Source organism: Phasianus colchicus, chromosome 1 (assembly GCF_987193195.1).
Source record: "Phasianus colchicus chromosome 1, bPhaCol1.hap1.1, whole genome shotgun sequence".
In the NCBI taxonomy this organism is placed as follows: Eukaryota; Metazoa; Chordata; class Aves; order Galliformes; family Phasianidae; genus Phasianus; species Phasianus colchicus.
In genome coordinates, this window is record NC_143436.1 from 726,011 (window position 1) to 751,449 (window position 25,439).

At 60.5% G+C, this 25,439-nt stretch overlaps 2 protein-coding genes across 3 annotated transcripts; both read left to right on the top strand.

Moving 5' to 3' along the window:
* Positions 1 to 392: 392 nt before the first annotated feature.
* LOC149919307 (C-type lectin domain family 2 member B-like) lies at positions 393 to 4,142 on the top strand. 2 transcript variants are annotated; one of them, XM_090125450.1, is made up of 5 exons: positions 716 to 1,383; positions 2,387 to 2,488; positions 2,764 to 2,945; positions 3,149 to 3,255; positions 3,355 to 4,142. In XM_090125450.1, exons 1-5 carry the CDS (start codon positions 1,299 to 1,301, stop codon positions 3,494 to 3,496), a joined length of 618 nt encoding a protein of 205 aa, XP_089981576.1. In that variant the 5' UTR covers positions 716 to 1,298; the 3' UTR covers positions 3,497 to 4,142. The 2 variants fall into 2 exon arrangements, with proteins under 2 accessions (XP_089981529.1, XP_089981576.1); XM_090125403.1 differs by having other exon boundaries at positions 393 to 1,383; positions 3,149 to 4,142.
* Positions 4,143 to 20,022: 15,880 nt separating this feature from the next.
* On the top strand, positions 20,023 to 25,439 carry CIMAP1B (ciliary microtubule associated protein 1B). Its single transcript, XM_090134390.1, has 5 exons — positions 20,023 to 20,190; positions 20,275 to 20,478; positions 20,581 to 20,682; positions 21,878 to 21,999; positions 25,193 to 25,439. The coding sequence occupies exons 1-5, from the start codon at positions 20,088 to 20,090 to the stop codon at positions 25,406 to 25,408; spliced, it is 747 nt and encodes a 248-aa protein (XP_089990516.1). The 5' UTR covers positions 20,023 to 20,087; the 3' UTR covers positions 25,409 to 25,439.

Here is a 25,439-nt window from a genome sequence, read left to right on the forward strand (position 1 = left end):
AAGGGAGGGTCCTCCAAGGGTCCTTGAAGGTCACAGCAGCACGGAACGATCCCACGCTGCTGCCCCAGTGCAGCCGGAGCCGAGGCCGGGGGTATTTCTGCTCCCTTTCGGGCTCTGCGTCACATCGCGGTGCCACCACTGCATCACATCGCGGTGCCACCATTGTGTCACATCGCGGTGCCACCACTGCGTCACATCGCAGTGCCACCATTGTGTCACATCGCGGCTGGGAGCGACGGCACCGCGATGTAGCACTGTAGCACTGCTTGGGGTTGCTGTGGCCACAGTGCAGGACCCGGCATTTGGCCTTGTTGAACTCAGCCCATGGGCTTCAGCCCAGCTCTCCAGCCTGTCCAGGTCCCTCTGCAGGGCCTCGCTACCCCCAGGCAGATCCACACTTCCAGCCCGCTTGGTGTCACCCACAAACTTCCTGAGGGTGCACTCGGTGCCCTCATCCAGGTCATCAGTAAAGATCTTGAAGAGGATTTCTCTCATTTCCACCACAATTTTATCATCACGTTTAATCAAGTGATTCTTGACACTAATACCACGAATTCGTTCCTTATGGTCCTTGTTGTTAAGTGCCCCTCTCCTCTAAAGCTGCCCTTTTATCATTACTTTTCATATTTCTGATCATACACAGATGATTCATAATATTTCTCTTATGATTATTGCTCCAGTATCCCCCCATTTTTGTAACTGCATGCAGCAGTCACTCTTTCACCATTACTGATAATACACGTCTGGTGATTTCTATATTCTGTGTCCCACCCCCCATTACTCTCTATTTTGGATGATTATCCCATTGTTACTGCTATTGGATACCATTATTGTCCCAGTTCCCCCAGCGTGGCGTTACAAACACAACCATTACTGCTCACCATGGCCACGATGACACACGATCATCACTAAGAGCTCCAAACCCCCCATTATTGCCCCCATTTTTGGGAGTCACCATTTTTGGTGCCGCTTTTGGGGTCCCCATTTTGGGGTGCCCACACGGGGAGGTGGATGCCGGTAATCCCCGCTTCGCACAGAAAGTGAAAGAAACATCAGAGCGTTTCCTGAATACGCGGAGAGGCGGAGTGTGGAGCTGAGCTGACACACCGTCCGGGCTGTTTTGCACGGCGGCTGAAGCCTCGGTTTCTGCTCTCCCAAAGCAGCAGCGTTTTCACCTCGATCCCCGCGAGGTGTTCGCTAAGAAGAGCGCTCCGCCGGCACCGCCGTGCCCTCAGCCCGACCCTCGTGCGCCCCTGTGCCCGCACACGGCGGCCGCAGCCCCGCACCTCCGCGCCGCTATGGGAGGAAGAGAGCGACGGAGCGCTTCCCCGCAGCGAGAGGTGACGATCCGGCCGGGAGACGGAGAGCGGCAGCGGCAGCGGGGTAATGCCGGGAGGCAGCGGGAAAGGGCCGAGCGGGGAAAAGAGCCCGAGCCCACGGGAGGGAAGAGAGCGGCGGGAGGGAGCGGGGAGCTGCGGCGAGAGTGCGGGAGAGAAGGAGCGTCCGAGTGCGGGAGAAGGGACGGGCAGCGCGGGCACAGCGCGAGGACGGGGCTGGGATGGCAGCGAGAGCGTCGGAAAGGCAGCAGCCCGCAGTGAGCTGCGGGTGGGCGCCGCAGGGAGGGCCGGCAAAGAACTCTTTTGTGCGGCGTGCGGAGCTGCGGGGGGCGGCGGGTGTCGGGGTAATAGGCGGGGCTGAGGGTGGTACAATGAGACAGGGAATTCGTTCAGGGGTTTCCTAGTCGGGTTTGTGGGTTTCCTGGGCGGTCACGTCTCACGGTAGATAAGTGCTTGTTACGCACCAATTAATTGCCCAACAGCGGGGGACGGAGTTCCGTCCCGCTGAGCCCGTGAGTCACCTGCGGTGCTCCCGTTCCGTCCCTCGGAGCGGCAGCGGTGCGGGCGGCAGAGCGGGAGGTGCCAGGTTGGAGACTGGGAACAACCTGTGCTGCAAAGAGCGGCCAGCACTGCACAGCTGCCCAGGGCAGTGGGGAGCCCCCATCCCTGGGGTGTTCAGTGACCACAGGGACGTGGTACAAAGGGATGTGGTGTAGTGGGAAATGATGGCGGTTTGTGACCTGTTGGACGGAATGATCTTAACTAAGAAGAAGCTCTTTACCATGACAGCGGTGAGGTGCTGGATCAGCTGCCCAGAGAGGCTGTGGGTGCCCCGTCCATCCCTGCAGGTTGGATGGGGCCCTGGGCAGCCTGGGCTGCTGTGAAATGTGGAGGTTGGTGGCCCTGCCTGTGACGGGGGGGTTGGTGCTTCATGATCCTGGAGATCCCTTCCAGCCCAAACCATCCTGTGGCTCTGTGATGTGATCCTATGAGGTCTTTTCCAACCATGGTGGTTCTGTGACTCCATGAACTGCTCTCTGTCTGACCAGGCTCCGAATGCAGTGAGCTGAGGAAGAAAAGGCGCTGTGTGCCCTGCATGGCTGTGTGTGCAGTGCCATGGATCCTTGTTTCGGTGCTGGTGGCTGTGATAGGTGAGTGCCACCCGCATTCCCACGGGGATGGAACCTCTATTGTGGGTGTAGGACGGGGGACGATGGGGTTTCCCAGCACCCTGAGCTGCTCCCCAAGCACAGCCCCCATCCCACCTCCTGGGTTGCCCACGTGGTGCCCCAAACCACCTTCTGCTCCACCTTCCCACCCTCTGCAACGCTGCGAGGCCATCGCCCCGTGGCCGTGCATCCCAAGCCCACATGTGCTGCAGGGGAACCTTCCTTGCCTCTCACTTGCCCACCTCTCTCCCTCTCAGTGCTCCAGCATCCGTCGTGCTCACCTCGCCCACACTTCTCCCACGTCTGCCCCAACGCCTGGCTCAGTTTCCAAGGGAAATGCTTTTATTTCTCGGACAACGAGAGTGACTGGAACAGCAGCAGGGAGCACTGCCAGCGCCTCGGAGCTGCCCTGGCCACCGTGGACACGGAGGAGGAGGTGGTGAGAGCGGGGCGTGAGCCGCAGTGCCAACACGGGGGTGGGAAACCCACACTTGTGGGGCCGCACCAACTGCTGGCGGTGCCCCCAATTGGCCCCGTGCCACAGCCATGAGGAGATGCCTTGCAGCGAGGTGGGACCTGAGATGGGGGCCTGAGGGGGGAAAGTGCTCCAACGGCTCCAATCACTCCTGGGTTTGTTCACAGCAATTCATGCTGCAATACCAGCACCCAGCAAACTGTTGGCTGGGGCTGCACAGGGCAGAAGGGGACGAGCACTGGACGTGGGCCGACGGCAGCGCCTTCACCAACTGGTCAGTGTGTGCGTCCGTCTGTCTGGCTGGGATCTCGGACAGGGTCTGTTCGGGATGGGCTGGGACTGGCTTTCCCATTCTGCTCCCTCCTGTGCCCAGGTTTGAGGTGCGAGGCGGAGGCCGATGTGCGTACCTGAATGGGGACAGGATCAGCTCAGCCCTCTGCCACATTAAGAAGTACTGGGTGTGCAGCAGAGCCGACAGCTTCGTCCTCTGGAGGAATGGGACAAATCCACAGTGACAGATCCCAGCGCAGCCAGCTCGTGCCAGTGCTGCTGGGCACTGCCATGCCATGGCTGTGTGCTGGAATCTGCCTCTTTCCAGCAGTGCTGCAGCTGTTCCTGCATGGAACCACGCAGCTCTGCTGCTCGTTATCTCTCAGGGAAGATGTTTAATTGCACTGTGCCTTAAAGGGAGGGTCCTCCAAGGGTCCTTGAAGGTCACAGCAGCACGGAACGATCCCACGCTGCTGCCGGAGCCGAGGCTGGGGGAATTTCTGCTCTCCTTTCGGGCTCTGTGTCACATCGCGGTGCCACCACTGCATCACATCGCGGTGCCACCACTGTGTCACATCGCGGTGCCACCACTGCGTCACATCGCGGTGCCACCACTGCGTCACATCGCGGTGCCACCACTGTGTCACATCGCGGTGCCACCACTGCGTCACATCGCGGTGCCACCACTGTGTCACATCGCGGTGCCACCACTGCGTCACATCGCGGTGCCGTCGCTCCCAGCCGCCGTCGGACTTCGGCTCCGGGCGATGTCGCTCCCGGTGCTGTTACACGGCCGGAGCCCTGCAGGAGGCTTTCTGCACTTGCAGTCTCGCTGAGCTGCTTCCTTTTGTACTTGCACTGAGCTCTCATTAAAGTCGCTGTGTTTTCGGGTCTCTGCAGTCGGTGCCGTTCTGTGGCTGCGATGGCAGCACCGCGTCCTCCCGTTGTGTCCCTGCAGCGCTGTGCGGGGCAGCAGCAAAGTGAGGGCGCGCTCGGTGCCGCTGTGTGTGTCACGGAGAGAGGGCTGGCAAGGAGAGCAGCGCTGCCAGAAGGACCCCGGGCACAGCGGCGGCTGCAGTGGCACCAGTGGCACCAATGGCACCAGTGGCACCAGTGGCACCAATGGCACCAATGGCACCAATGGCACCAGTGGCACCAATGGCACCAATGGCACCAATGGCACCAATGGCAGCAATGACACCAATGACACCAATGGCACCAATGGCAGCAATGGCAGCAATGGCAGTGAGCGGCGGCTGCCGCTGCTGTGGCTCAGCGCTGCCGAAGGGGACAGAGAGCGGCGCGGGGGGAGCTGTGGACAGGTCAGCCCGTGGAAGAGAAGGAACGTTCACTGTGCTTAACGGCGTGTTTTGTGCTGCGATGGTAGAGACGGGAAAGAGAAGCTGCGAGGAGAAAGAAGTCAGCCTGGGGAGTGGAGGTTGGGTTGAACAAAACAGCACGGCAGAGCATCTGGGGGGAAGGAAGTGGTGGGGAAGGGGGTGGGAAGGTAGGTCAGGCAAAGACAGAGCAGAAACTGTGGTTTAGTGGGTTTTGTTTGGGCTGTTGCCGTGGCTGCAGGTTGGTGTGCCCAGCAGTAGGGAGCAGTGCATCAGTTTCAGAAGCAATGAGGTCAGCAAAAGGAATCCACGAGTGACAGTTCTGAAATCCTGCACTGCAGCTTTAGTGGGCGTTGGTTGCCTCACTCTGCCCTGGGACATAACAGAACACCTCTGTCTTCTGCCCCAGCGGCTCTGCCCCACGACGAGCACTGCAGCCCCAGTGGAACACTTTTATCCGTGGCCTCACAACGCGCACGGACATTTCCTGGGCTTCCACAGGCGCGGTTTAAAAGCGGCTCACTGTGCCACAATGAGCTCTGGGAACGTCCTGAGCTGGGGCAGCGGGTGGCAGTGGGACATTCCGTGCTGGAGCCGCTGGTGGAGCAAGGGGAAGCAGTCGGGGGCACTGAGCAGCCGAACAGCGCCGAGCACGGCCAGAGGGGCGGCAGGGCGGTCCGTGCGGTGATGCTGGAGGTCTCCTGCAGTCTCGGTGATCCCACGGAACCCCGCCGTCACAACGCCGAGCGCCGCCCCGCTGCTGCGCGGTTCCGAGGAGCGCAGGGAGCTGCGTGTCTCACAGGCTGCTTCTGGGACGCTGGCTGCCCGTGGCTGGGCGGGCACACACTGCTCCGGGTGAGGAACTGGCTGCAGGGCCGGGCCAGCGGGTGGTGGTCAGTGGGGCGCAGTGCAGCTGGCGACCCGTTACAAGTGCTGTGCCCCAGGGGGCGGTGCTGGGGTCCGTCTGGTTTGATGTCTTCATGGACGGCCTGGACCAGGGCGCTGAGTGCTCCCTCAGTGCGTGTGCAGATGGCACCAAGCTGGGAGGTGGGCTGGGTCTGCCTGAGGGCAGGAGGCCCTGCAGAGGGACTGAGATCAGCGGGATCGCCGGGCTGGGGCGAATGGGATGGGATTCAACACGGCCAAGTGCCGGGTCCTGCGCTTCGGCACAACAACCCCATGCAGCGCTACGGGTTGGGGACGACGGCTGGGTGAGTGTGAGGAGGAAAGGGACCTGGGGTGTTGGGTGATGCTGGGCTGAACGTGAGCTCAGTGTGCCCGGGTGGCCAAGAGGGCCAGCGCCATCCTGGCCTGCATTAGAAATGGTGCGGCCAGCAGAGCAGGGAGGTGATCGTCCCCTGTGCTCACACTGGTGAGGCCGCACCTCGAGTGCTGCGTTCAGTTCTGGCCCTCAGTGCAGGAAAGACATTGAGGCCCTGCAGCGTGACCACAGAAGGGCAGCGAAACTGGTGGGGGTCTGGAGCACAGGTCTGTGAGGAGCGGCTGAGGGAGCTGGGATTGTTTGGTGTGGGCAGAGGAGCTCAGGGCAGACCTCGCTGCTCTGCAGCTTCCTGAGGGGAGGCTGTGCTGAGCAGGGTTTGGGCTCTGCTCCCGGCAACGAACAGGAAATGGCCGCGAGTTGCAGCAGAGGAGGTTGAGGTTGGACACGAGTGTCACGGTTTTATGATTTCTGGTTATCACCATTCCACATCCCGACATCACGTTGTGCACTGCGGCTGTGACTGGTGATGCTCGAGTTCCGGGTGCCGTCTGGAGGAGGAGAAGAACCGCATCCCAGGGCTTTGCGGTCAGCGAGGAGACAGAACTCCTGGCACGGTCACCCCATGTTCTCTGTTCTCTTCTTTGCCTGCTTCTCTTCATCGGCTCACCTGGATGCACTTCTCACCTCAGAATTGTGGTGAGGCCTATCCAGGTTTTGGACGTTCCCCGTCTCGTTACATTTGGGGTTATTAGCTTCAATTCCAATTGTATTGCATTATCTTTCATCCTGATTCTGCATTTAGAGAATGAGGGCAAAAGCTGCTTTTTAGCTTTTTAGAAAGAATCTCTCTGCTCTCGGGGAGCTTCGTTGGGAAAGTCGATCTGTTTCACCGGTGCTCTCTGCAAACTTGGCCTTGGAAGGTGCAGGCGGACTGCCAGAATTCTGGGATCTTTGTGGACTTTGAGCCTTGCTTCTTTTTCTGTAAAAAATAAAAACGAATAAATTTTAAAAAAAGCTTTCTCTTCTAAAACTGCCTCTCAAGGGACTGCATGCCACCGTTTCTTCTTTTTTAATGCCCAAAACTTTAATGCTTAGTTAAGTCTGCCGCTTTGCTCTATGGAGCTGCAGGTACGTACAATGCATTGAAAGCACTGATGGCGGTGTGTGCCTGGTACCTGCACGCATTCAGCTCCAGAGGGAGCTGCCAATTTCACAGGACTTGGGATTTCTAAGCAGGCTCCCAGTCTCTCCTTCGAATCCTTTACGCAGTTTTTGAATGCCCACCTGTCCGTCTCCCTGAACGCAGCGCTCATCATTCCGCTCAGGATTAGTATTCGTCACATTTTGAGGGAGCCCCCCCCAAACCAGGGGATGCTGAGTGGCAGGGAGTGTGGAGGGGCCTGGCAGAGACTTTAGACAGACGGACATCTTCGGTGTCGTGGAACTTCGTCCCGAACGCCTGAAAGCCCCTGAGAGCTGAAACAGCTCTGAGACAGCGATGCTGCGGCGCAGGCAGGGCTGAGGAGGCACAGACGGTTTGGGGCCCGGCTGATGTTATTCAGCAGCATCCCAGACAGGGAGGGAGTTTGCGGCATGGAGAGAGAGCGTCTGAGCTGGAAGGGAAAAAGTGCAGAATGAGCGCGAGAGTCTCCTGGTGGAGAGAAAAGGCCCCCAGTGTGAGGGAGCTGCCCTCGAGCCGAGACACTCCTGCAATCCCAACTCGGCAGGCTTCAGTCCCAGCAAGGCGCCCTTAAGTCCGAGCGGCGCGTGCTGCACACTGGGCGAGACGCCCTGCAGGCTGAGCTGGATACTCTCATCATCGAACCAGCTGAGCTGGAGGATGAGAGCATTGGGACTGACCAACCTATCAGTCACGGGAGGCACCACAATGGATGTCAGTCGCCGCTGCGAGAGGACGGAGAACGAAACGGATCTCCACTCATTTAGAAGAGAAGAAAGAGCAGCAAAGGGGCCCAGAGGAGCGGCTCAGAGGCGCAGGAGCAGCAGCCCTGAGTGCAGCGGAGGGGCCCTCAGTGAGACCGCGCTCAGCAGCGCCTCCGAGGGAACGGGGAGCCCTGAAAGAGTGCGAGGAGAGCAGGGCGCCGTTACCAGCGTCGGCCGACCTCTGAAAACGAAGGAATTCCAAGCCCGAGGAAGGACTTTTCACGCCGCCCACGGGAGCCCGTTGCCCCCTGGTGACTTCGCTGCTGGGCAGCGGGGCCGGCAGCGCGTGGCACACAGCAGAGCTCGCCAGCTGGGCGGCATTGCCAGGGACGCAGCCGTTGGCCCAGGCATCAGCGCGTGCCGGAACCTCTGGGAGCGGATGCTGGCAGCTGTGAAGGAAAGGCACCCCTTCAAAGGCGATCTGATGCCTGAGAAAAGGAAACGGGCTGATAGGGAAGAAGGCATCCGTTATTTGAGAGAATATGCTGTGGTGGAAGCGCTACATAGCCCTGATTTCATTCCTGATGAGCCGGACCAACAGCACGATCCTGAGAGAGTCGGCTGTGCACCGAATATGGCGTACGTTCACACAGACTGCGGCAGAAAGGTTCGCCAGTACATTGCAGCGATGTATGGCAGAGGGGAAAGAAGACCCTTATAAACGAATTGGTTAATAAACTCCAAGACCTTGAGTTACATTGAAGCCCTCTGCGAGCTCGTGTTCCAGCCATCGCAAAAGAAGCTGAAAAGCTGGGCGGAATGGAGAGCGAACAAGAAGATGTCACAGACAAACCATCAGCAGAGCCTGATGCTGATGGACCCACGGTGGTCACAGATGCACCCAGTGGGGACCAGCACTCCCAGAACAGCCTGCTGGAGGGCTGAGCAGCTTGGTTTCCTCCCAGCCTCCAACGTCTCAGCCATCGAAAGCAGACGTCCTCCTGCTCCAGCAAGGGGCAGCAGTGAGACGACGTCACGTTCTGCCTTGTGGCATTACCTGCGTGGGGGAGACACGAGGGAGAGGCAAAAACAACCAACTCCTGCACTTCCAGCACGGGAAAAGAACTGCAAGGCAAAGCAACCGCCAAGGGGAACTTCTCCAAGAAGGTGATGGCTCCAGTCGCTGCAGACAACGGAGGGAACAAATAGAGGGGCCCTGCCCCCAGCCTGGGGGGAAAGGGGTGATAGAGTTTATTGGGCCGTGTGGGTTGGATGGCCTGGCACGTCAGAACCACGGGAAGATGGGCACTGGTGGGCACTGGTGCCCAGTGCACTCTGATGCCCCCCAGTCACCAAGGCACAGAATCAGTTGGCACTGAAGGGGGGACTGGGGGCTCCCGAGGGCTGACAGTGTTGGAGGCCAAAATCAGCCTCGCTGGTGAAGACTGGCAAAAGCCCCCTTTTGCGACCGGCCCGGGGGCTGCATGCGTCCTTGGTACTGACGGCCTCAGAAGGGGATACTTCAAGGATCCCATGGGGTATTGATGGCCTTTGGAAGAGCTGCTGTGGACACAGACAACGTGAAGCAGCTGTCTGTCCTGCTGGCCTGTCAGAAGGTCCGTCTGCTGTGGGGTCGCTACGAGTGCAAGGGCAGCAGGTACCGAGTGCCACAAAAAGGTGCGCAGCACCAGCAGGGATTCCTTGCTCCCCGTTCAGAAGTCGATTCGTCGGCTGCAGAGTCGGGCAGCCATCAGCAGAACTCGCTCACCTCTGAACAGCCCGTAGGGCGCTGCGTAAAGCCAGCGGAGAGCGCAGGCTGGCGGCGGGCAGAATGAAGTCACAGCCCACCGAGTGCTGTGTGCTGGATGCAATAGAACTGCAGGGTGAGCTGGAGTCAGAAGCAGCCGCATGGTGTGCCACGCTGACATTGCTAACGCCTTTCTCTCCGTTCCTTTGGCCAAAGAATGGAGGCCACAGTTGGCTTTCACCTGGAGGGGCGCTCAGTGCGCCTGGAACCGTTTGCCCCAGGGGTGGAAGCACAGCCCGACCGTTTGATCCAAGCTGCACTGGAACAGGGCAGTGCCCCTGAGCACCTGCAGTACATCGATGGCATCGTCGTGTGGGGCGGCACAGCAAAGGAGGTTTTTGAGAAAGGAGAGCGAATAACCCAGATCCTTTGCCTGCTGGTTGTGCCGTTAAGCGGAGCAAAGCGAATGCTTGATTGCCGAGGATCGCCGCTTCGGAGCTGGTCCAGCCAGAAGCGCAGCGACTGATGGCGAGGTACAAGGGGGTTTCGGTCGGTTCCCTCACTCAGGGATCCCCGAGAGAGCAGAGTAGCCGGGCAGCTCTCGGCCGGGCAGTTCTCGCGAGAGCGGACGTCGCGGCGGGGGCGTTGCCAGGGCAACGGTTCCGCACCCACCCCTTCTTGCTTTAAAAAGCCTCGGGGAGCGACGCGTCGCTGCCCACCAGAGAAGGTGTGTGGGAAACACCTGGGCTTATCTGTCGAGGAGAATCAGTAAGCCACTCCTGCACGGAACTCCCCAGCAGGGACGGTTGTCATTGCCAGGGTGAGTGATAAGTGCGGGGCTCCTGTTAACGACCCGGCAGCGGTGCGGGGCAGTGCCAGCACTACCGGCAGCAGGGTGGGCCTGATCAGGCACACCCCGTTAAGGCTATCTAATAGTGTTGGTGTGCCTGCTGGTTGGCAATGCCTGCACCCCGGAGGAAGGCTAATAGCACAAGAATTGTGGAGTCCCAGGCGGAAGTCCCATGCTCCCGCAGAAAAAAGACTGCGGCCATAAAGAGTGTGGAGACTCAGACTGAGGCCCCAACGCGAGATGCTAGTACACAGGTCGCTGGCTGTCATGAGTGCCAGAGCCCGGCCTTTGCAGTGCTGGGTGATGACAGTGGTAGATGTATAAGATGTGACCAACTGCATGACTTACTCAGCCTTGTGGTTGACCTGAAAGAGGAGGTAGAGAGGCTGAGGACCATAAAAGAGTGTGAGAAGGAGATTGACTGGTGGTGCCAGTCCCTATCGGCCCCGAGATCTGGGCGCATAACTGAGGCATCATGTGGAGCACGTCACCCCCCCCTGCCTCATAAACAGGTGGGAGAGGGGAAGCGGCACATGGGTGCGGGGAGCCGGCGGGCTGACGGTGCTGCAGTGAGCCTCCTGTCCTCTCCTCCTCCTAAGAACAATTCAAGAAAGGGGGATGAGTGGAAACATATACCGGCTCGACAAAGTAGGCGTCCCCCATCCCGACCATCCTCGGCTCCCCAGGTGCCTCTGAGTAATAGGTTTGAGGCCCTGGAACTCGAGGGAGAGGTGAGTGGGGATGTAGGGGGAGGTCAACCTGTGAGGTTGCCTCGGGAAAAGCACTTGGCCCCACGCCTCAAGACTGCCTCTGCCCGGAAGGACAGAAGGGTGGTTGTTGTAGGAGACTCCCTGCTGAGAGGAACGGAAGGTCCCATATGTCGGCCTGACCCCCGCAGGGAGGTGTGCTGCCTCCCTGGGGCACGGGTCAGAGACATTTCTAGGAGACTTCCTGGTCTGATTCGCCCTTCCGATTGTTGCCCGTTGTTGATAATCCAGGCTGGCAGTGACGAAGTTGCAGAGAGGAGTCTCAGAGCTATCAAGAAAGACTGCAGGGGACTGGGGCGGGTAGTCGAGGGAGCGGGTGTGCAGGTGGTGTTTTCTTCCATACCTTCAGTGGCAGGGCGGGATACCGAGAGATACCAAAAAACACACCTCATAAATAAATGGCTCAAAAATTGGTGCAAATCCAGGGATTTTGGGTTTTTTGACCATGGGGAAACTTACTCAGCACCTGGCATGATGGCAGCAAATGAAAGTAGTCTGTCTCTGAGGGGGAGGAGGATCTTAGCTGAGGAACCAGCAGGACTCATTGACAGGTCTTTAAACTAGGTATGAAGGGGGAAGGGAGCAAAATCAGGGATGTTGAGCTTGAGCGGGTCATTCCAGGGCTCGTACCGAACCTGCTGGGCGACGACAGTCAAGTACGAAGGGATGGACTGGGGCAGGGGGGTGTTGGGGATGCTGCTGTTCTAGGGGAACCCAGACCATCTATAAAGGCGGTGCGACGGAAAGCTGAGCTGAAGTGCCTTTATACCAATGCACGCAGCCTGGGAAACAAGCAGGATGAGTTGGAAACCGTGATGTGCTTAGAAAATTACGACCTTGTTGCTATCACGGAAACGTGGTGGGATGATTCCCATAACTGGAATACCACCATTGAGGGCTATCGGCTCTTTAGAAGAGATAGGCTAGGTAGGAAGGGTGGGGGAGTAGCCCTCTATGTCAAAGAGTGGATAGACTGTGAGGAGCTTCCTCTGAGAAACAGTCATGATCAGGTTGAGAGCCTGTGGGTTAGAATTAGGAATGGGTCTAACAAAGGCCAGCTGGTGATAGGAGTATACTATAGGCCACCTGATCAAGGGGAGACTGTTGACGAGGCTTCCTTGCTTCAGATGCGGGAGGCTTCGTGCTCACGGGCTCTTGTCCTGATGGGGGACTTCAACCATCCGGATATCTCCTGGATAGATCACACGGCGAGTTGCAAGAGGTCCAGGAGGCTCTTGGAATGTGTTGATGATAACTTTCTGGTCCAGGTGTTGGACAGACCGACCAGAGGTGAAGCGCTGCTGGACCTGCTGCTCACCAATGTGGAGGAAATAATTAATGGTGTTAAGGTCGGAGGCAGCCTGGGTTGCAGTGACCACGCTCTGATCGAGTTTGTGATCTCGAGAACTGTGGGCCTGGTGAAGAGTGGCATCAGGACCCTGAACTTTGGGAGAGCAAACTTTAAGCTGTTCAATGGACTGTTGGCCGAGATCCCCTGGGATGCTCTCTTTAAAAACAAAAATGCTGAAGAGAGCTGGTTACTCTTCAAGGATGCCTTCCTAAGAGCGCAAGAACTCTCTGTCCCACTGAACAAGAAAGCGGGCAGAGGAGGGAGGATGCCGGTGTGGCTCAGTAAGGACCTGCTGAGGGAGCTGAGGGCGAAGAAAGGTGCGTACAAACTCTGGAAACAAGGACGTGCCACCTGGGAAGAATACAGGGATGTCGTCCGGACTTGCAGATGTGGGATCAGGAAAGCCAAGGCGCAGGTGGAACTGAACTTGGCGAGGGACGTGAAAAACAACAGGAAGACTTTCTATAGGTACATTGGCCAGAAGAGACAGGCCAAAGCGAGTGTACCTCCTTTGGTAAACGTAAAAGGAGAACTGGTTTCAACGGATGAAGAGAAGGCTGAGGTACTGAATGAGTTCTTTGCCTTGGTCTTCACTGGCAGCCAGGACTCCAGTACTCCTTCCATCCCTGAGCCCTGCATCCCTACACCTCTGGGTGGGGACTGGGGTGGTAAATCCCCCCCTGCTGTGAGGACAGAGCAGGTCCGAGACCGCCTCATGACACTGAATGTGTACAAGTCTATGGGGCCGGATGGCGTGCATCCCAGGTTCTGAAGGAGCTGGCTGAGGTGGTTGCCGAGCCGCTCTCCATCATATTTGAGAAGTCGTGGCTGTCTGGTGAGGTCCCGGATGACTGGAGGAAGGGTCATGTCACTCCCATTTACAAGAAAGGAAGCAAGGAGGACCCCGGGAACTACAGGCCGGTGAGTCTCACCTCTGTGCCTGGGAAGATCATGGAACAGATCATCCTGGATGACATGCTTGATCACATGAGGAAAGGGCGTGTGATCCGTGACAGCCAGCACGGCTTCACCAGAGGAAGGCCATGCTTGACCAATCTGGTGGCCTTTTATGATGGAGTGACGGCATCGGTGGACAAGGGAAAGGCGACCGATGTCATTTACCTGGACTTGAGCAAGGCCTTTGACATGGTCCCCCACCACATCCTTATCTCCAAACTGGAGGGATGTGGATTTGATGGGTGGACCACTCGATGGATAAGAAACTGGTTGAAAGGCCGCAGACAGAGGGTGATCATCAATGGCTCTATGTCCAGGTGGAGGCTGGTAACGAGCGGCGTCCCCCAGGGCTCTGTCTTGGGACCGGTGCTCTTTAACATCTTTATCAATGACATTGATGACGGAATTGAGTGCACCCTCAGCAAGTTTGCTGACGACACCAAGCTGAGTGGTGTGGTTGACACAGTTGAAGGACGGGATGCCATTCAGAGGGACCTCGAGAGGCTAGAAAGGTGGGTCTGGGTGAACCTGATGAGGTTCAACACTGCAAAGTGCAGAGTTTTGCACTTGGGCCGGAGGAATCCCAGGCATCCCTACAGACTGGAAGGAGCGGTCCTTGAGAGCAGCCCTGTGGAGAAGGACCTGGGGGTCTTGATAGACGAAAAACTTAACATGAGCCAGCAGTGTGCCCTTGTGGCTCGGATGGCAAATGGGATCCTGGGCTCCATCAAAAGAGGGGTGGCCAGCAGGGACAGAGAGGTGATTGTTCCCCTCTACTCTGCTCTTGTGAGGCCCCATCTGGAATACTGCGTCCAGGTCTGGAGCCCCCAGTACAAAAAAGACAGGGAGCTGTTGGAGAGGGTCCAGAGGAGGGCCACAAAGATGATCAGGGGACTGGAGCACCTCCCCTATGAGGACAGGCTGAGGGAGCTGGGCTTGTTCAGCCTGGAGAAAAGAAGGCTGCGGGGTGACCTCATTGCAGCCTTTCAGTACATAAAGGGAGCCTACAAACAGGAGGGGAATCAACTCTTTGAAAGGGTGAGTGACAGCAGGACAAGGGGAAATGGTTTTAAGCTGAGGGAAGGGAGATATAGGTTGGATGTCAGGGGGAAATTCTTTACGGAGAGAGTGGTGAGGTACTGGAACAGCTGCCCAGGGAGGTTGTGGATGCCCCGTCCCTGGAGGTGTTCAAAGCCAGATTGGATGGGGCCCTGGGCAGTCTGGTCTAGCATTAGGTGGAATGGTGGTGGCCCTGCATGTGGCAGGGGGGTTGGAGATTCATGATCCTTGAGGTCCCTTCCAACCCTGGCAATTCTGTGATTCTGTGATTCTGTGAAAGGACCTGCCCAGGAGATTCGGGTCCCGGGTGTCAAGTGGCAGGACGGCCGCGCTCACATCCCGGCAGATGTGACCGACAAAACCACCGCCATGTCGCCGCCCACCAGTGAGAAAGAGGCACAGTTCTGTGTGGGTGCAGTGGGCTTTTGGAGAACGCGTGTTCCGAACTGCAGCCTCATTGTCAGCCCCCTTTATCGGGTGACGGGAATGAAGAACGAGTTCACATGGGGCCCTGAGCAGCAGCAGGCTTTTGAGCAGATCAAACAGGAGGCAGCCCGTGCCGTGGCCTTAGGGCCAGCGCGGATGGAACAGGATGTAAAGAGCATCTCTACATGCTGCTGGAGAGAAAGGTCCCACCTGGAGTTTGTGGCAAAGAGCCTCAGAGAGACCCGAGGCCGAGCCCTGGGTTCTGGAGTTGGGCGTACAGGGGGTCAGAAGAGGGCTACACGCCAACCAAAAAGGGGATCTGAGCCGCGTGTGAGGGGTTCTGGCTGCTTCTGAAGTAATGGGCACTGAGACACAGCTCCTTCTGGCACCTCGACTGCCGGTGCTGGACTGGGTGCTTAAAGGAAAGGTTCCCCCACCCATCGTGCTGCTGATGCCACTGGCGTAGATTGGACGGCGTTGGTTGCACAGCGAGCGCGGATGGGGAACCTCAGCCGCCCAGGGATCCTAGAGGTCATCGTGGACTGGCCTGAAGGCAGAAAGTTTGGAACAGCAGCAGAGGTGTGACGAGCTAAAGAGGCCCCAGCCTGCAATGAACCACCAGGAAATGAAAAGACCTCTGCCCTGCTCACCGATGGATCGTGTCGCGTTGTGGGGAGCATTGCAGGTGAAAGCTGCTGTGTGCAGCCCCACACGGCGAGTTGCAGAGGCCACCGAAGGGAAAGGAGAATCAAGGCAATTTGCAGAGGTACAGGCTGTCCAACTGGCCTTGGATGTGGCTGAGCGGGAGAGGTGGGCAATGCTTTATCTTTGCACTGACTGTGGGTGGTGGCAGATGCTTTGTGGGGGTGGTTACAGCAGTGGGAGCAAAACAAGTGGCAAAGAAGGGGTAAACCCGTTTGGGCTGCTGAGCTGTGGAAAGACGCTGCTGCCCGAATAAAGGATGCGGTGTGACGGTGCGCCGTGCAGATGCTCATGTGCCCACGAGTCGGGCTGCTGAGGAACAGCAACATAACCGCCGGGTGGACCGAGCTGCCGGAATTGAGGTGGCTCAGACAGACCTGGACTGGCAGAACAAGGGTGAATTATTTCTGGCTCGGTTTGCCCATGAGACCTCAGGCAGCACGGAAGAGATGCGACATAAAATGGGCTGGAGAGCGAGGGCTGGATTAACTGTGGATGCTATTGCACAGGTTATCCATGCTGTGACACCTGTGCCACAATCAAACAAGCCAAGAGGATGAAAGCTCTGGGGGGAAGGGCGATGGCGAAGGTATGAACGTGGGGAGGCACGGCAGGTTGATTCTGTCGCCTCGCCACGACCCGCAGTGCTGTTATGTGCTCACCATGGCGGAGGCGACCACTGGGTGCCTTGAAACATCTGCAGCACCCCATGCTACCCCCGAAACACCGCATTGGGTCTGGAGAAACAGGTCCTGCGGCGACATGGCAGCCCAGAAAGAACTGAGTCCGATAATGGGGCTCATTTCAGAAATTCCCTTGTAAATACTTGGCCGAAGATCGTGGCACTGAGTGGGTTTACCATATCCCCTCCCGTGCACCAGCCTCTGGTAGAATGGAACGCTACAATGGGTTGTTAAAAGCCGTGCTGAAAGCGATGGGGGGCGGAGCACTGAAGCACTGGGGGAAGCATTTGGCAGAAGCCACTGGTTGGTCAATAGCAGAGGATCCATCAGTCGTGATGGTGCTGCCCAGCCCAGCTCCCTGCGTACCACAGAGGGAGATAAGGCCCCTGTAGTACATGTAAAGAGCATGTTGGGAAAAGCAGTTTGGGCTCTTCCAGCTTCTGGGAAGGGCAAACCTCTTGGTGGAACTGTTTTTGCCCAGGGACCTGGGTCCGCTTGGTGGGTGATGCAGAAAAGTGGGGAGGTTCGGTGTGCACCACAAGGACACGATGCTGGGGGAGTGCAGGCAGGAATCCATGTATGTGTACATAGACGTGTGCGTGTGGTGCACTTTAATCATTTTGTTTGTGTAGGTGTATATGAAGCCTCTGGGGGGAAGGGCGATGGCGAAGGTATAAATATGGGGGTAGGCAGTGAGGTGCCCGGAAGATATCGCGGTGTGCGGGAAGACGGGGTCCCTGTCCCGATAGCCGGCAGCGTTCAGTGCCCAGGTGATACAAGGCCGTTCTTCCCACCAATAAACGCCATTTGCCGCCCACCACATTGGTGTCAGCGAGCCGATGGACCGAGCCACCTGGGGTGGGTCGCCGCGCCGTTCCTGAACCGGGTCACCACGTCTACGATAGGCAACAGATGGGGTGGGGGGGGGATGGGATGGGGTGGGATGGGATGGGGATGGGAAGGGGGGGGGGAAGGAGGTGGGAAGGGGGTGGGATGGAATGGAGATGGGATGGGATGAGGATGGGGTGGGGATGGGGATGGGGATGGGGATGGGGATGGGGATGGGGATGGGGATGGGGATGGGGATGGGGATGGGGATGGGGATGGGAAGGGGGTGGGAAGGGGGTGGGAAGGGGGTGGGATGGAATGGAGATGGGATGGGATGAGGATGGGGTGGGGATGGGGTGGGGATGGGGATGGGGTGGGGATGGGATGGCATTAGGGATAGGTGGGATGGGGATTAAGATGAGAATAGGGATGGGGTGGGGGTGGGGATATGGGGATGGGATGGGATGGAGTGGGATGGGATGGGGATGGGGGTAGGATGGGATGGGGTGGGAATGGGGTGGGGACGGGGATGGAATGGAGATGGAGATGGAGATGGAGATGGAGATGGAGATGGAGATGGAGATGGAGATGGAGATGGAGATGGAGATGGAGATGGAGATGGAGATGGAGATGGAGATGGAGATGGGGTGGGGTGGGATGGGGTGGGGATGGGGTCGGGGTGGGGATGGGGATGGGATGGAATGGAGATGGGATGGGATGGGATGGGGATGGGATGGGGATGTGTGGGAATCAAATGCTGTTTCTGCATTAGAATTGGAGAATATATTCTTTATTTCATGATCTCCGCTGCCACAGCTCTGTTTGGGAGTCTTCCTCCTTACCTTGGGGAAGATCCCTGACAGCTTACATCGCTTCTCCTCGAGACAGACCTGCCCAGGAACGCCCGCTCTGCATGCAGGCGTATGTATCTATGTTTTGTCACACACACATTGCAAGAAGGTCCTGCAGGAGGCCAAACCAGAGAACAGCCCATGGCAAACCTGAGGAAGCACCCGAAGAGGCAGCGGGACGCCTGGCATCATCCCCCCCAGGGCTCCTTGCTCAACGCAGACTTGGAGACAATCGCAGTGCGACGAGGACAGCTGAGGGAACAGGGAACTGCAGGATGGCTGCTGTCTGACAGCAGATAACAGCGAATCCACCAATGCAAACTGATAAGATCCTGAACCTGGAGCAACCGGACAATGGGGAAACAGGGCAGGGGGTGGGAAAAGGGAAAAACGGGGTCTGAAGGCTGGCACCTGGTGTCCGTAGCTGCGCCCCTGCTTGCGGGACGGCCAGCATCGCAACCGCGAATAAAATCTGCTTTATCAGAGATAAACCGTGCTGATAAAAATTATTTGGGTGTTTTCAACAGTGGGATGGGGTGGGATGGGATGGGATGGGGTGGGGTGGGATGGGGATGAAGATGAGAAGGGATGCGATGGGGTGGAATGGGATGGAGATGGGATGGGGATGGGGTTGGAGATGGGGTGGGGATGGGGATGGGATGGGGATGGGGATGGGGTGGGGTGGGGTGGGGTGGAGATGGGGATGGAATGGGGATGGGATGGGGATGAGGATAGGATGGGGTGGGATGAAGATGGAGATGGAGATGGAGATGGAGATGAAGATGGGGATGGGATGGGGTGGGATGGGGATGGGGATGGGGTCGGGGATGGGATGGGGTGGGGTGGGATGGGGACGAAGATGAGAAGGGATGGGATGGGGTGGAATGGGATGGGATGGAGATGGGATGGGGATGGGGTGGAATAGGATGGGATGGGATGGGGCGTGGTGGGATGGGGTGGGATGGAAATGGGATGGGATGGGGATGGGAATGGGGATGAGGATGGGAATGGGGTGGGATGGAGATGGAGATGGAGATGGAGATGAGGATGGGGATGGGGATGGGGTGGAATGGGATGGGATGGGGATGGGGTGGGATGGAATGAGGATGAGGAGGGGGTGAGATGGGGATGGGGATGGGATGGGGTGGGGTGGGATAGGGATGGGGATGGAATGGGGATGGGATGGGGATGGGATGAGGTGGGATGGGATGGGGTGGGGATGAGGATGGGATGGGGTGGGGTGGGATGAAAATGGGGATGGGATGGGATGGGATGGGATGGGGATAGGGTTAGGGTGGGGTGGGGATAGGGTTGGGGTGGGGTGGGGATGGGATGGGATGGGGATGGGGGGGGGAAGATGAAGATGAGAATACAGATGGGCTGGGGTGGGATGGATGGGATGGGGATGGGAATATGGGGATGAAGATGAGAGTAGGGATGTGATGGGGCTGGGATGGGGGTGGGGGTTGGGGTTGGCACGGACCGTGCAGACACCCCTGGGCAGGGAACGCTGCCCAAGCAGGGGGGTGGCGGTACGGATTGCCCAGCAGCGCACCGCCCCCCCCGAGGCTCAGCCCCCCCGTTCCCCCCTCCCCCCCAGTGTCCCCACTGACAGCCCGGGGCTGCCGGGCCCGGCCGCGCTCGGTTTGTTGTGCCCGGTCCCATAGAAACGACCGGCCGGGGAGAGGTGGTGAGGGGGCAGCGCCGGCTCCGTGGGGGGGGAGGGGTCCCGACCCGGCGGTGGGGCTGCAGCCACGGGGGGCGATGGGGGGGGGAGGGGAGCCGCCAATATGGGGGTCCGGGGAGCCGCGTGGGGGGCGCCGGGTGCTGGGGGAGGGGTGGGAGGGGGGGGGGCGAGCGCACGGAGCGCTGGAGCTGCGGGGTTCCATCCCGGGGGGAGCTGAAACTTCGGGGTGCCGGGTGATGCGGGGCGCGCCGGGGGGCGTCGGGGTTCCCCGGCATTTCCGGGGGGCGCGGAGCCTTTAATTCCCCCCACGGCACCGCCTCCCATCGGTCCTACGGGGGGGGGGAGGGGAGTTGGGGGAAGTGGGGAGGGGTCGACGGGGCAACGCCGAACCCCAGAACCCCCCCCCCCCCAAACACACGGACCGCATTGTGACCCCACCCGCGGCGCCGTGGGGCAGCAGCAGCGCCCGCTGACCCCCCCCCGCGATGCCCACCTGGGTGGGCACCTGGCGGCCCCACCGCCCCCGAGCTCCGATCGCCGCCCTCTACGGCGGCCCCGGGCCCAAATACGGACTCCCAACCAACGTCGGTGAGCGGGGGTCGTGAGGAGGGGGGCTGGGGGGTGGGCTTGGGGTGGGGGTCCAGCACGCTCTGACCCCCCCCTGCCCCGCAGGGTTTCGCCTCCACGACCCCTCCCGGCACCGCGCACCCGCTTACAGCTTCGGGATGCGCACGGAGGGGCCTCGAACCGACGGTTCACCGGGCCCGGCTTACCTGGTGCCCCCCGGGACCACCGCCCACGGCCCGGCCCGCAGCCCCGCCTTCTCCATCTACAGCCGGCCTCGGGATCTGGAACCATTCCGCACCCCCGCGCCAGGTAACGGATGGGGTGGGATGGTGAGGGGGGGGGGTCGTCCGTGTTGGGGGGGGGGGATTGGGGGAGGTTGGGGGTCTCACGTCGGGGGTCGCCGCCCCGTAGGTCGCTACTTCCCGGAGAAAGCTGAGCGCTTCGCTTACCCGACGGCGCCCGCCTGCTCGATGCGAGCCCGCACCGCGGAGAGACGCCGCGACCACACGCCGGGTAGGGGAATTGGGGGGGGGGATTCTCTATCCGTGACCGCAGGACGCCCCCCCTCCTTCCCCCCCTCACCCCCCCAAAGCCGGCAGCGTCAGGACGAGCGGCAACGGCACCGAGCGGAGCCCAACCGGCACCAGTTTGAGCCCCGGCCCCGGGCGGAGACCCCAGACCCAGCAATAGACCCCCCCCCCCCCCACCTCTGTCCTCAACCCGAGCCGCCGGGATGTGAAATCAGCCCTCAGTCCGCCAACTGAGAGCTTCGTCTGCGAGCTGAGCCCCCAGCCCTGAAAAAACCCGACCCCCAACTGAGCCCCCAGCCCTGAAAAAACCCGACCCCCAACTGAGCCCCCAGCCCTGAAAAAAACCCGACCCCCTATTGAGCCCCCAGCCCCAATCCCAGCCCCAATTCTCCCCAATGAGCCCCCATCCCAAACCCAATCCCAAATCCCCCTACTGAGCCCCCACCCCAAACCCAGCCCCAAATCTCCCCTATGAGCCCCCACCCACATCCTAGCCCCAAATCTCCACCATGACCCCCCACCCCAATCTGAACCCCAAATCCCCCCTATTGAGCCCCCATCTCAATCCCAGCCCCAATCTGAACCCCAAATCTCTCCTGAGCCTCCATCCCAGCCCCAAATCTCCCCTATTGAGCCCCCACCCCAATCCCTGCCCCAAAGCTCCACTGTGAGCACCCACCCCAATCCCAGCCCCAATCTTAAACCCAAATCTCCCTCATAAGCCCCCACCTCAATCTGAATCCCAAATCTCCCTCATAAGCCCCCATCCCAGCCCCAAATCTCCCTCATAAGCCCCCACCCCAATCTGAACCCCAAATCTCCCCTATTGAGCCCCCACCCCAATCTCAGCCCCATTCTTAACCCCAAATCTCCCTCATAAGCCCCCACCCCAATCTGAACCCCAAATCCCCCTATGAGCCCCCACCCCAATCTGCACCCCAAGTCCCCCCTATGTGCCCCCACCCAATCCCAGCCCCAATCTGCACCCCAAATCCCCCCTACGCCCCCCACCCCAATCCCACCCCCCATACCTGATCGCCCCTCACCCCTCACTGAAGGCTCCATTCCCAAACCCGCCCCCCATCCCCATCCCAAACCCACCCTCCCCACCTCCCCTGGTGGTTGCAGCCCCCCACCTCACCCCCCCCGCGCCCCCCACCCCCCTTTCCCCCCCCCAGGTCCCGCTGCGTACCACCTGCCCCCCATGCTGGGACCCCGCATCGTCACCAAGACCTCCGCCCCCAATTACTCCATGCCGGGACGCAGCAACGTGGGCGCCTTCTACCAGGACCTGTGCAAGGTGGGGGGGGGGCTGCGGGCTGGGGGTCTCCAGGGGGGCTGGGGGATGAGGGTCTCAGGGGGGCTGCGGGATGGAGGTCTCCAAAGGGGCTGGGGGTCTCCGTGGGGGCTGTGGGAATCCATAGGGCTGGGGGTCTCCAAAGGTGCTGTGGGTCTGCATAGTGGCTGGGGGGTCTCCTTAGGGGCTGGGGGTCTCTGTGGGGGGTGGGGGTCTCCGTGGGGATTGGGGGTCTCCATGGGGGCTGTGAGCTGGGGGTCTCATTGGGGACTGGGGGTCTCCAAAGGGGCTGGGGGTCTCCATGGGGGCTGTGGCTTGGGGGTCTCCATAGGGGCTGGGTGTCTCCATGGGGGCTGTGGACTGGGGGTCTCCATAGTGGTTGGGGGTCTCCAAAGGGGCCGGGGGTCTGTATAGTGGCTAGGGGTCTCCATGGGGGCTGCAGGATGGGGGTCTCTATGGGGGCTGAGGGTTCTCCATGGGGGCTGCAGAATGGCAGTCTCCAAAGGGGCTGGGGGTCTCCATAGTGACCGGGGGTCTCCATAGTGACTGGGGGTCTCCATAGGGGCTGTGGGCTGGGGGTCTCCATAGTGGCTGGGAGTCTCCAAAGGGGCTGGGGGTCTCCATGGGGGCTGTGGCTTGGGGGTCTCCATAGGGGCTGGGGGTCTCGATGGGGGCTGCAGGATGGGGGTCTCCATGGGGGCTGGGGGTCTCCATGGGGGCTGCAGGATGGGGGTCTCTATGGGGGCTGGGGATCTCCATAGTGGCTGGGGGTCTCCATAGGGCTAGGGGTCTCCAAAGGGGCTGGGGGTCTCCATGGGTGCTGTGGGTCTGCATAGTGACTGGGGGGTCTCCTTAGGGGCTGGGGGTCTCTGTGGGGGCTGGGGGTCTCCATGGGGGTTGGGGGTCTCCATAGGGGCTGTGGGCTGGGGGTCTCTGTGGGGAGTGGGGGTCTCCATGGGGGCTGCAGGATGGGGGTCTCTGTGGGGGTGGGGGTCTCCCTGGGGGCTGTAGGCTGGGGGTCTCCATGGGGGCTGGGGGTCTCCGTGGGGGCTGGGGGTCTCCAAAGGTGCTGTGGGTCTGCATAGTGGCTGGGGGTCTCCATAGGGGCTTGGGGTCTCCTTGGGGGCTGCAGAATGGGAGTCTCCAAAGGGGCTGGGGGTCTCCATGGGGGCTGAGGGTCTCTGTGGGAGCTGGGGGTCTCCTTGGGGGCTGGGGGTCCCATAGGGCTGGGGGTCCCATAGGGCTGGGGGTCTCCATAGGGGGTGGGGGTCTCCGTGGGGGCTGGGGGTCTCCATAGGGGGTGGGGGTCTCCGTGGGGGCTGCCTATGGGTGGAGGTTGAGGGAGTCTATGGGGTGGGCGGGCTTTGGGGCTACTGTGGGGGGGCTTTGGGGGGTCCTATGGGGTGGAATGGGTTTGGGGTTACTATGGGGGCTTTAGGGTTGGGGGGCCTAGGGGTTGGGGGGGCTTTGGGGTTCCTACGGGGGGGGCTTGGGGGGGTCCATGGATTGGGGGGGTTTTGGGGTTCCTATGGGGGGATTTGGGAGGGTCCTATGGGGTGGGGGTCTTTGGGGGTCTGTGGGGGGGCTTTGGAGGTCTGTGGGGGGGGTTGGTGGGTCCTATGGGTCGGGGGGGCTTTGGGGGTCTGTGGGGGAGTTGGGGGCTCCAATGGGTGGGGGGGCTTTGGGGGTTCTATGGGGGAAATTGGGGGGTCCTATGGGTTGGGGTCCTATAGGGTTGTTAGGGGGCTCTTATGGGGTGGGGGGGCTTTGGGGGTCCTATGGGGGTTTTAGGGGGGGGTCTAAGAATTGGGGGGGCTTTGGGAGCTCTATAGGGAGCTTAGGAGGGGGTCTATAGGGTTGGGGGGGTTACTAAGGGGGTGGTGGGTCATATGGGGTGGGGGGGGCTTTGGGGTTCCTATGGGGGAGGCTGGGGGGTCCTATGGGGTGGGGGGGCCTTGGGGGTCTGTGGGGAGGTTAGTGGGTCATATGGGTTGGGGGGGCTTTGGGGGTCTATGGGGGGGGTTGGGGGTCCTATGGGGTCGGGGGGCCTTGGGGGTCTGTGGGGGGGCTTTGGGGTCTGTGGGGGGGGGGTTGGGGGGTCCTATGAGTCGGGGGGGCTTTGGGAGTCTATGGGGGGTTGGGGGGGTCTTTGGGGAGTCTGTGGGGGGGGGGTGGGTCATATGGGTCGGGGGGGCTTTGGGGGTCCTATGGGGGGGTTGGTGGCTCCTATGGGGTCGGGGGGCCTTGGGGGTCTGTTGGGGGGCTTTGGGGGTCTGTGGGGTGGGGTGTCCTATGGGGTGGGGAGGCTTTGGGGGTCTATGGGGGGGCTTTGGGGGTCTGTGGGGGGGGTTGGTGGCTCCTATGGGGTGGAGGGACTTTGGAGTCTATGGGGGCGGTTTTGGGGGGTCCTTGGGGGTCTGTGGGGGGGCTTTAGGGTCTGTGGGGGGCGGTTGGGGGGTCCTATGGGTCGGGGGGGCTTTGGGAGTCTATGGGGGAGGTTGGTGGGTCCTATGGGGTCGGGGGGGCTTTCGGGGTCTATGGGGGGGGACTGGTGGGTCATATGGGTAGGGGGGGCTTTGGGGGTCCTGTGGGGGCGACTGGGGGCTCCTATGGGGTAGGGGGGCTTTGGGGGTCTGTGGGGGGTGTTGGAGGCTCCTATGGGGTCGGGGGGCTTTGGGGGTCTGTGGGTGCGGTTGGGGGCTCCTATGGGGTAGGGGAGCTTTGGGGGTCTGTGGGGGGTGTTGGTGAGTCATATGGAGTCAGGGGGGCCTTGGGGGTCTGTGGGCGGGCTTTGGGGTCTGTAGGGGGGGTTGGGGGGTCCTATGGGTCGGGGGGGCTTTGGGGGTCTTTGGGGGTGGTTGGAGGCTCCTATGGGGTAGGGGGGCTTTGGGGGTCCTATGGGGGAGTTGGGGGCTCCTATGGGGTGGGGGGACTTTGGGGGTCTATGGGGGGGTTCGGGGGGTATTTGGGGAATCTGTGGGGGGGGTTGGTGGGTCATATGGGTCGGGGGGTCTTTGGGGGTCTGTGGGGGGGCTTTGGGGGTCTGTGGGGGGGTGCTTGTTGGTTCCTATGGGTCGGGACTTTAAGGTTACTCTGGGAGGGTCTCCCTTGGGGTCGAGGGTCTCCATTGGGGCCGAGGGTCTCCATTGGGGCCGAGGGTCTCCACGGCGCCCCCCATCGCCCCCCCTCCCCGCAGACCCCCGGGCCGTGCAATTACCGCGTGGTCGGACCCGACGCCTACAAACGCCGAGCTCCGCATTACAGCATGCAGCCCCGCCCCGCCCCCCCCCGCGTCCCGAGCACCCCGGGACCCGGGCAGTACAGCCCCCAAACGGGGCGACCCCAAGGCCGGACTTTTGGGATCCGTCACTCGGAATTCCTCACCCCACTGATCGTGGATGTGCCCCCATAGGGGGCTGCCAACAACGCGTGGCTGCCCGCAA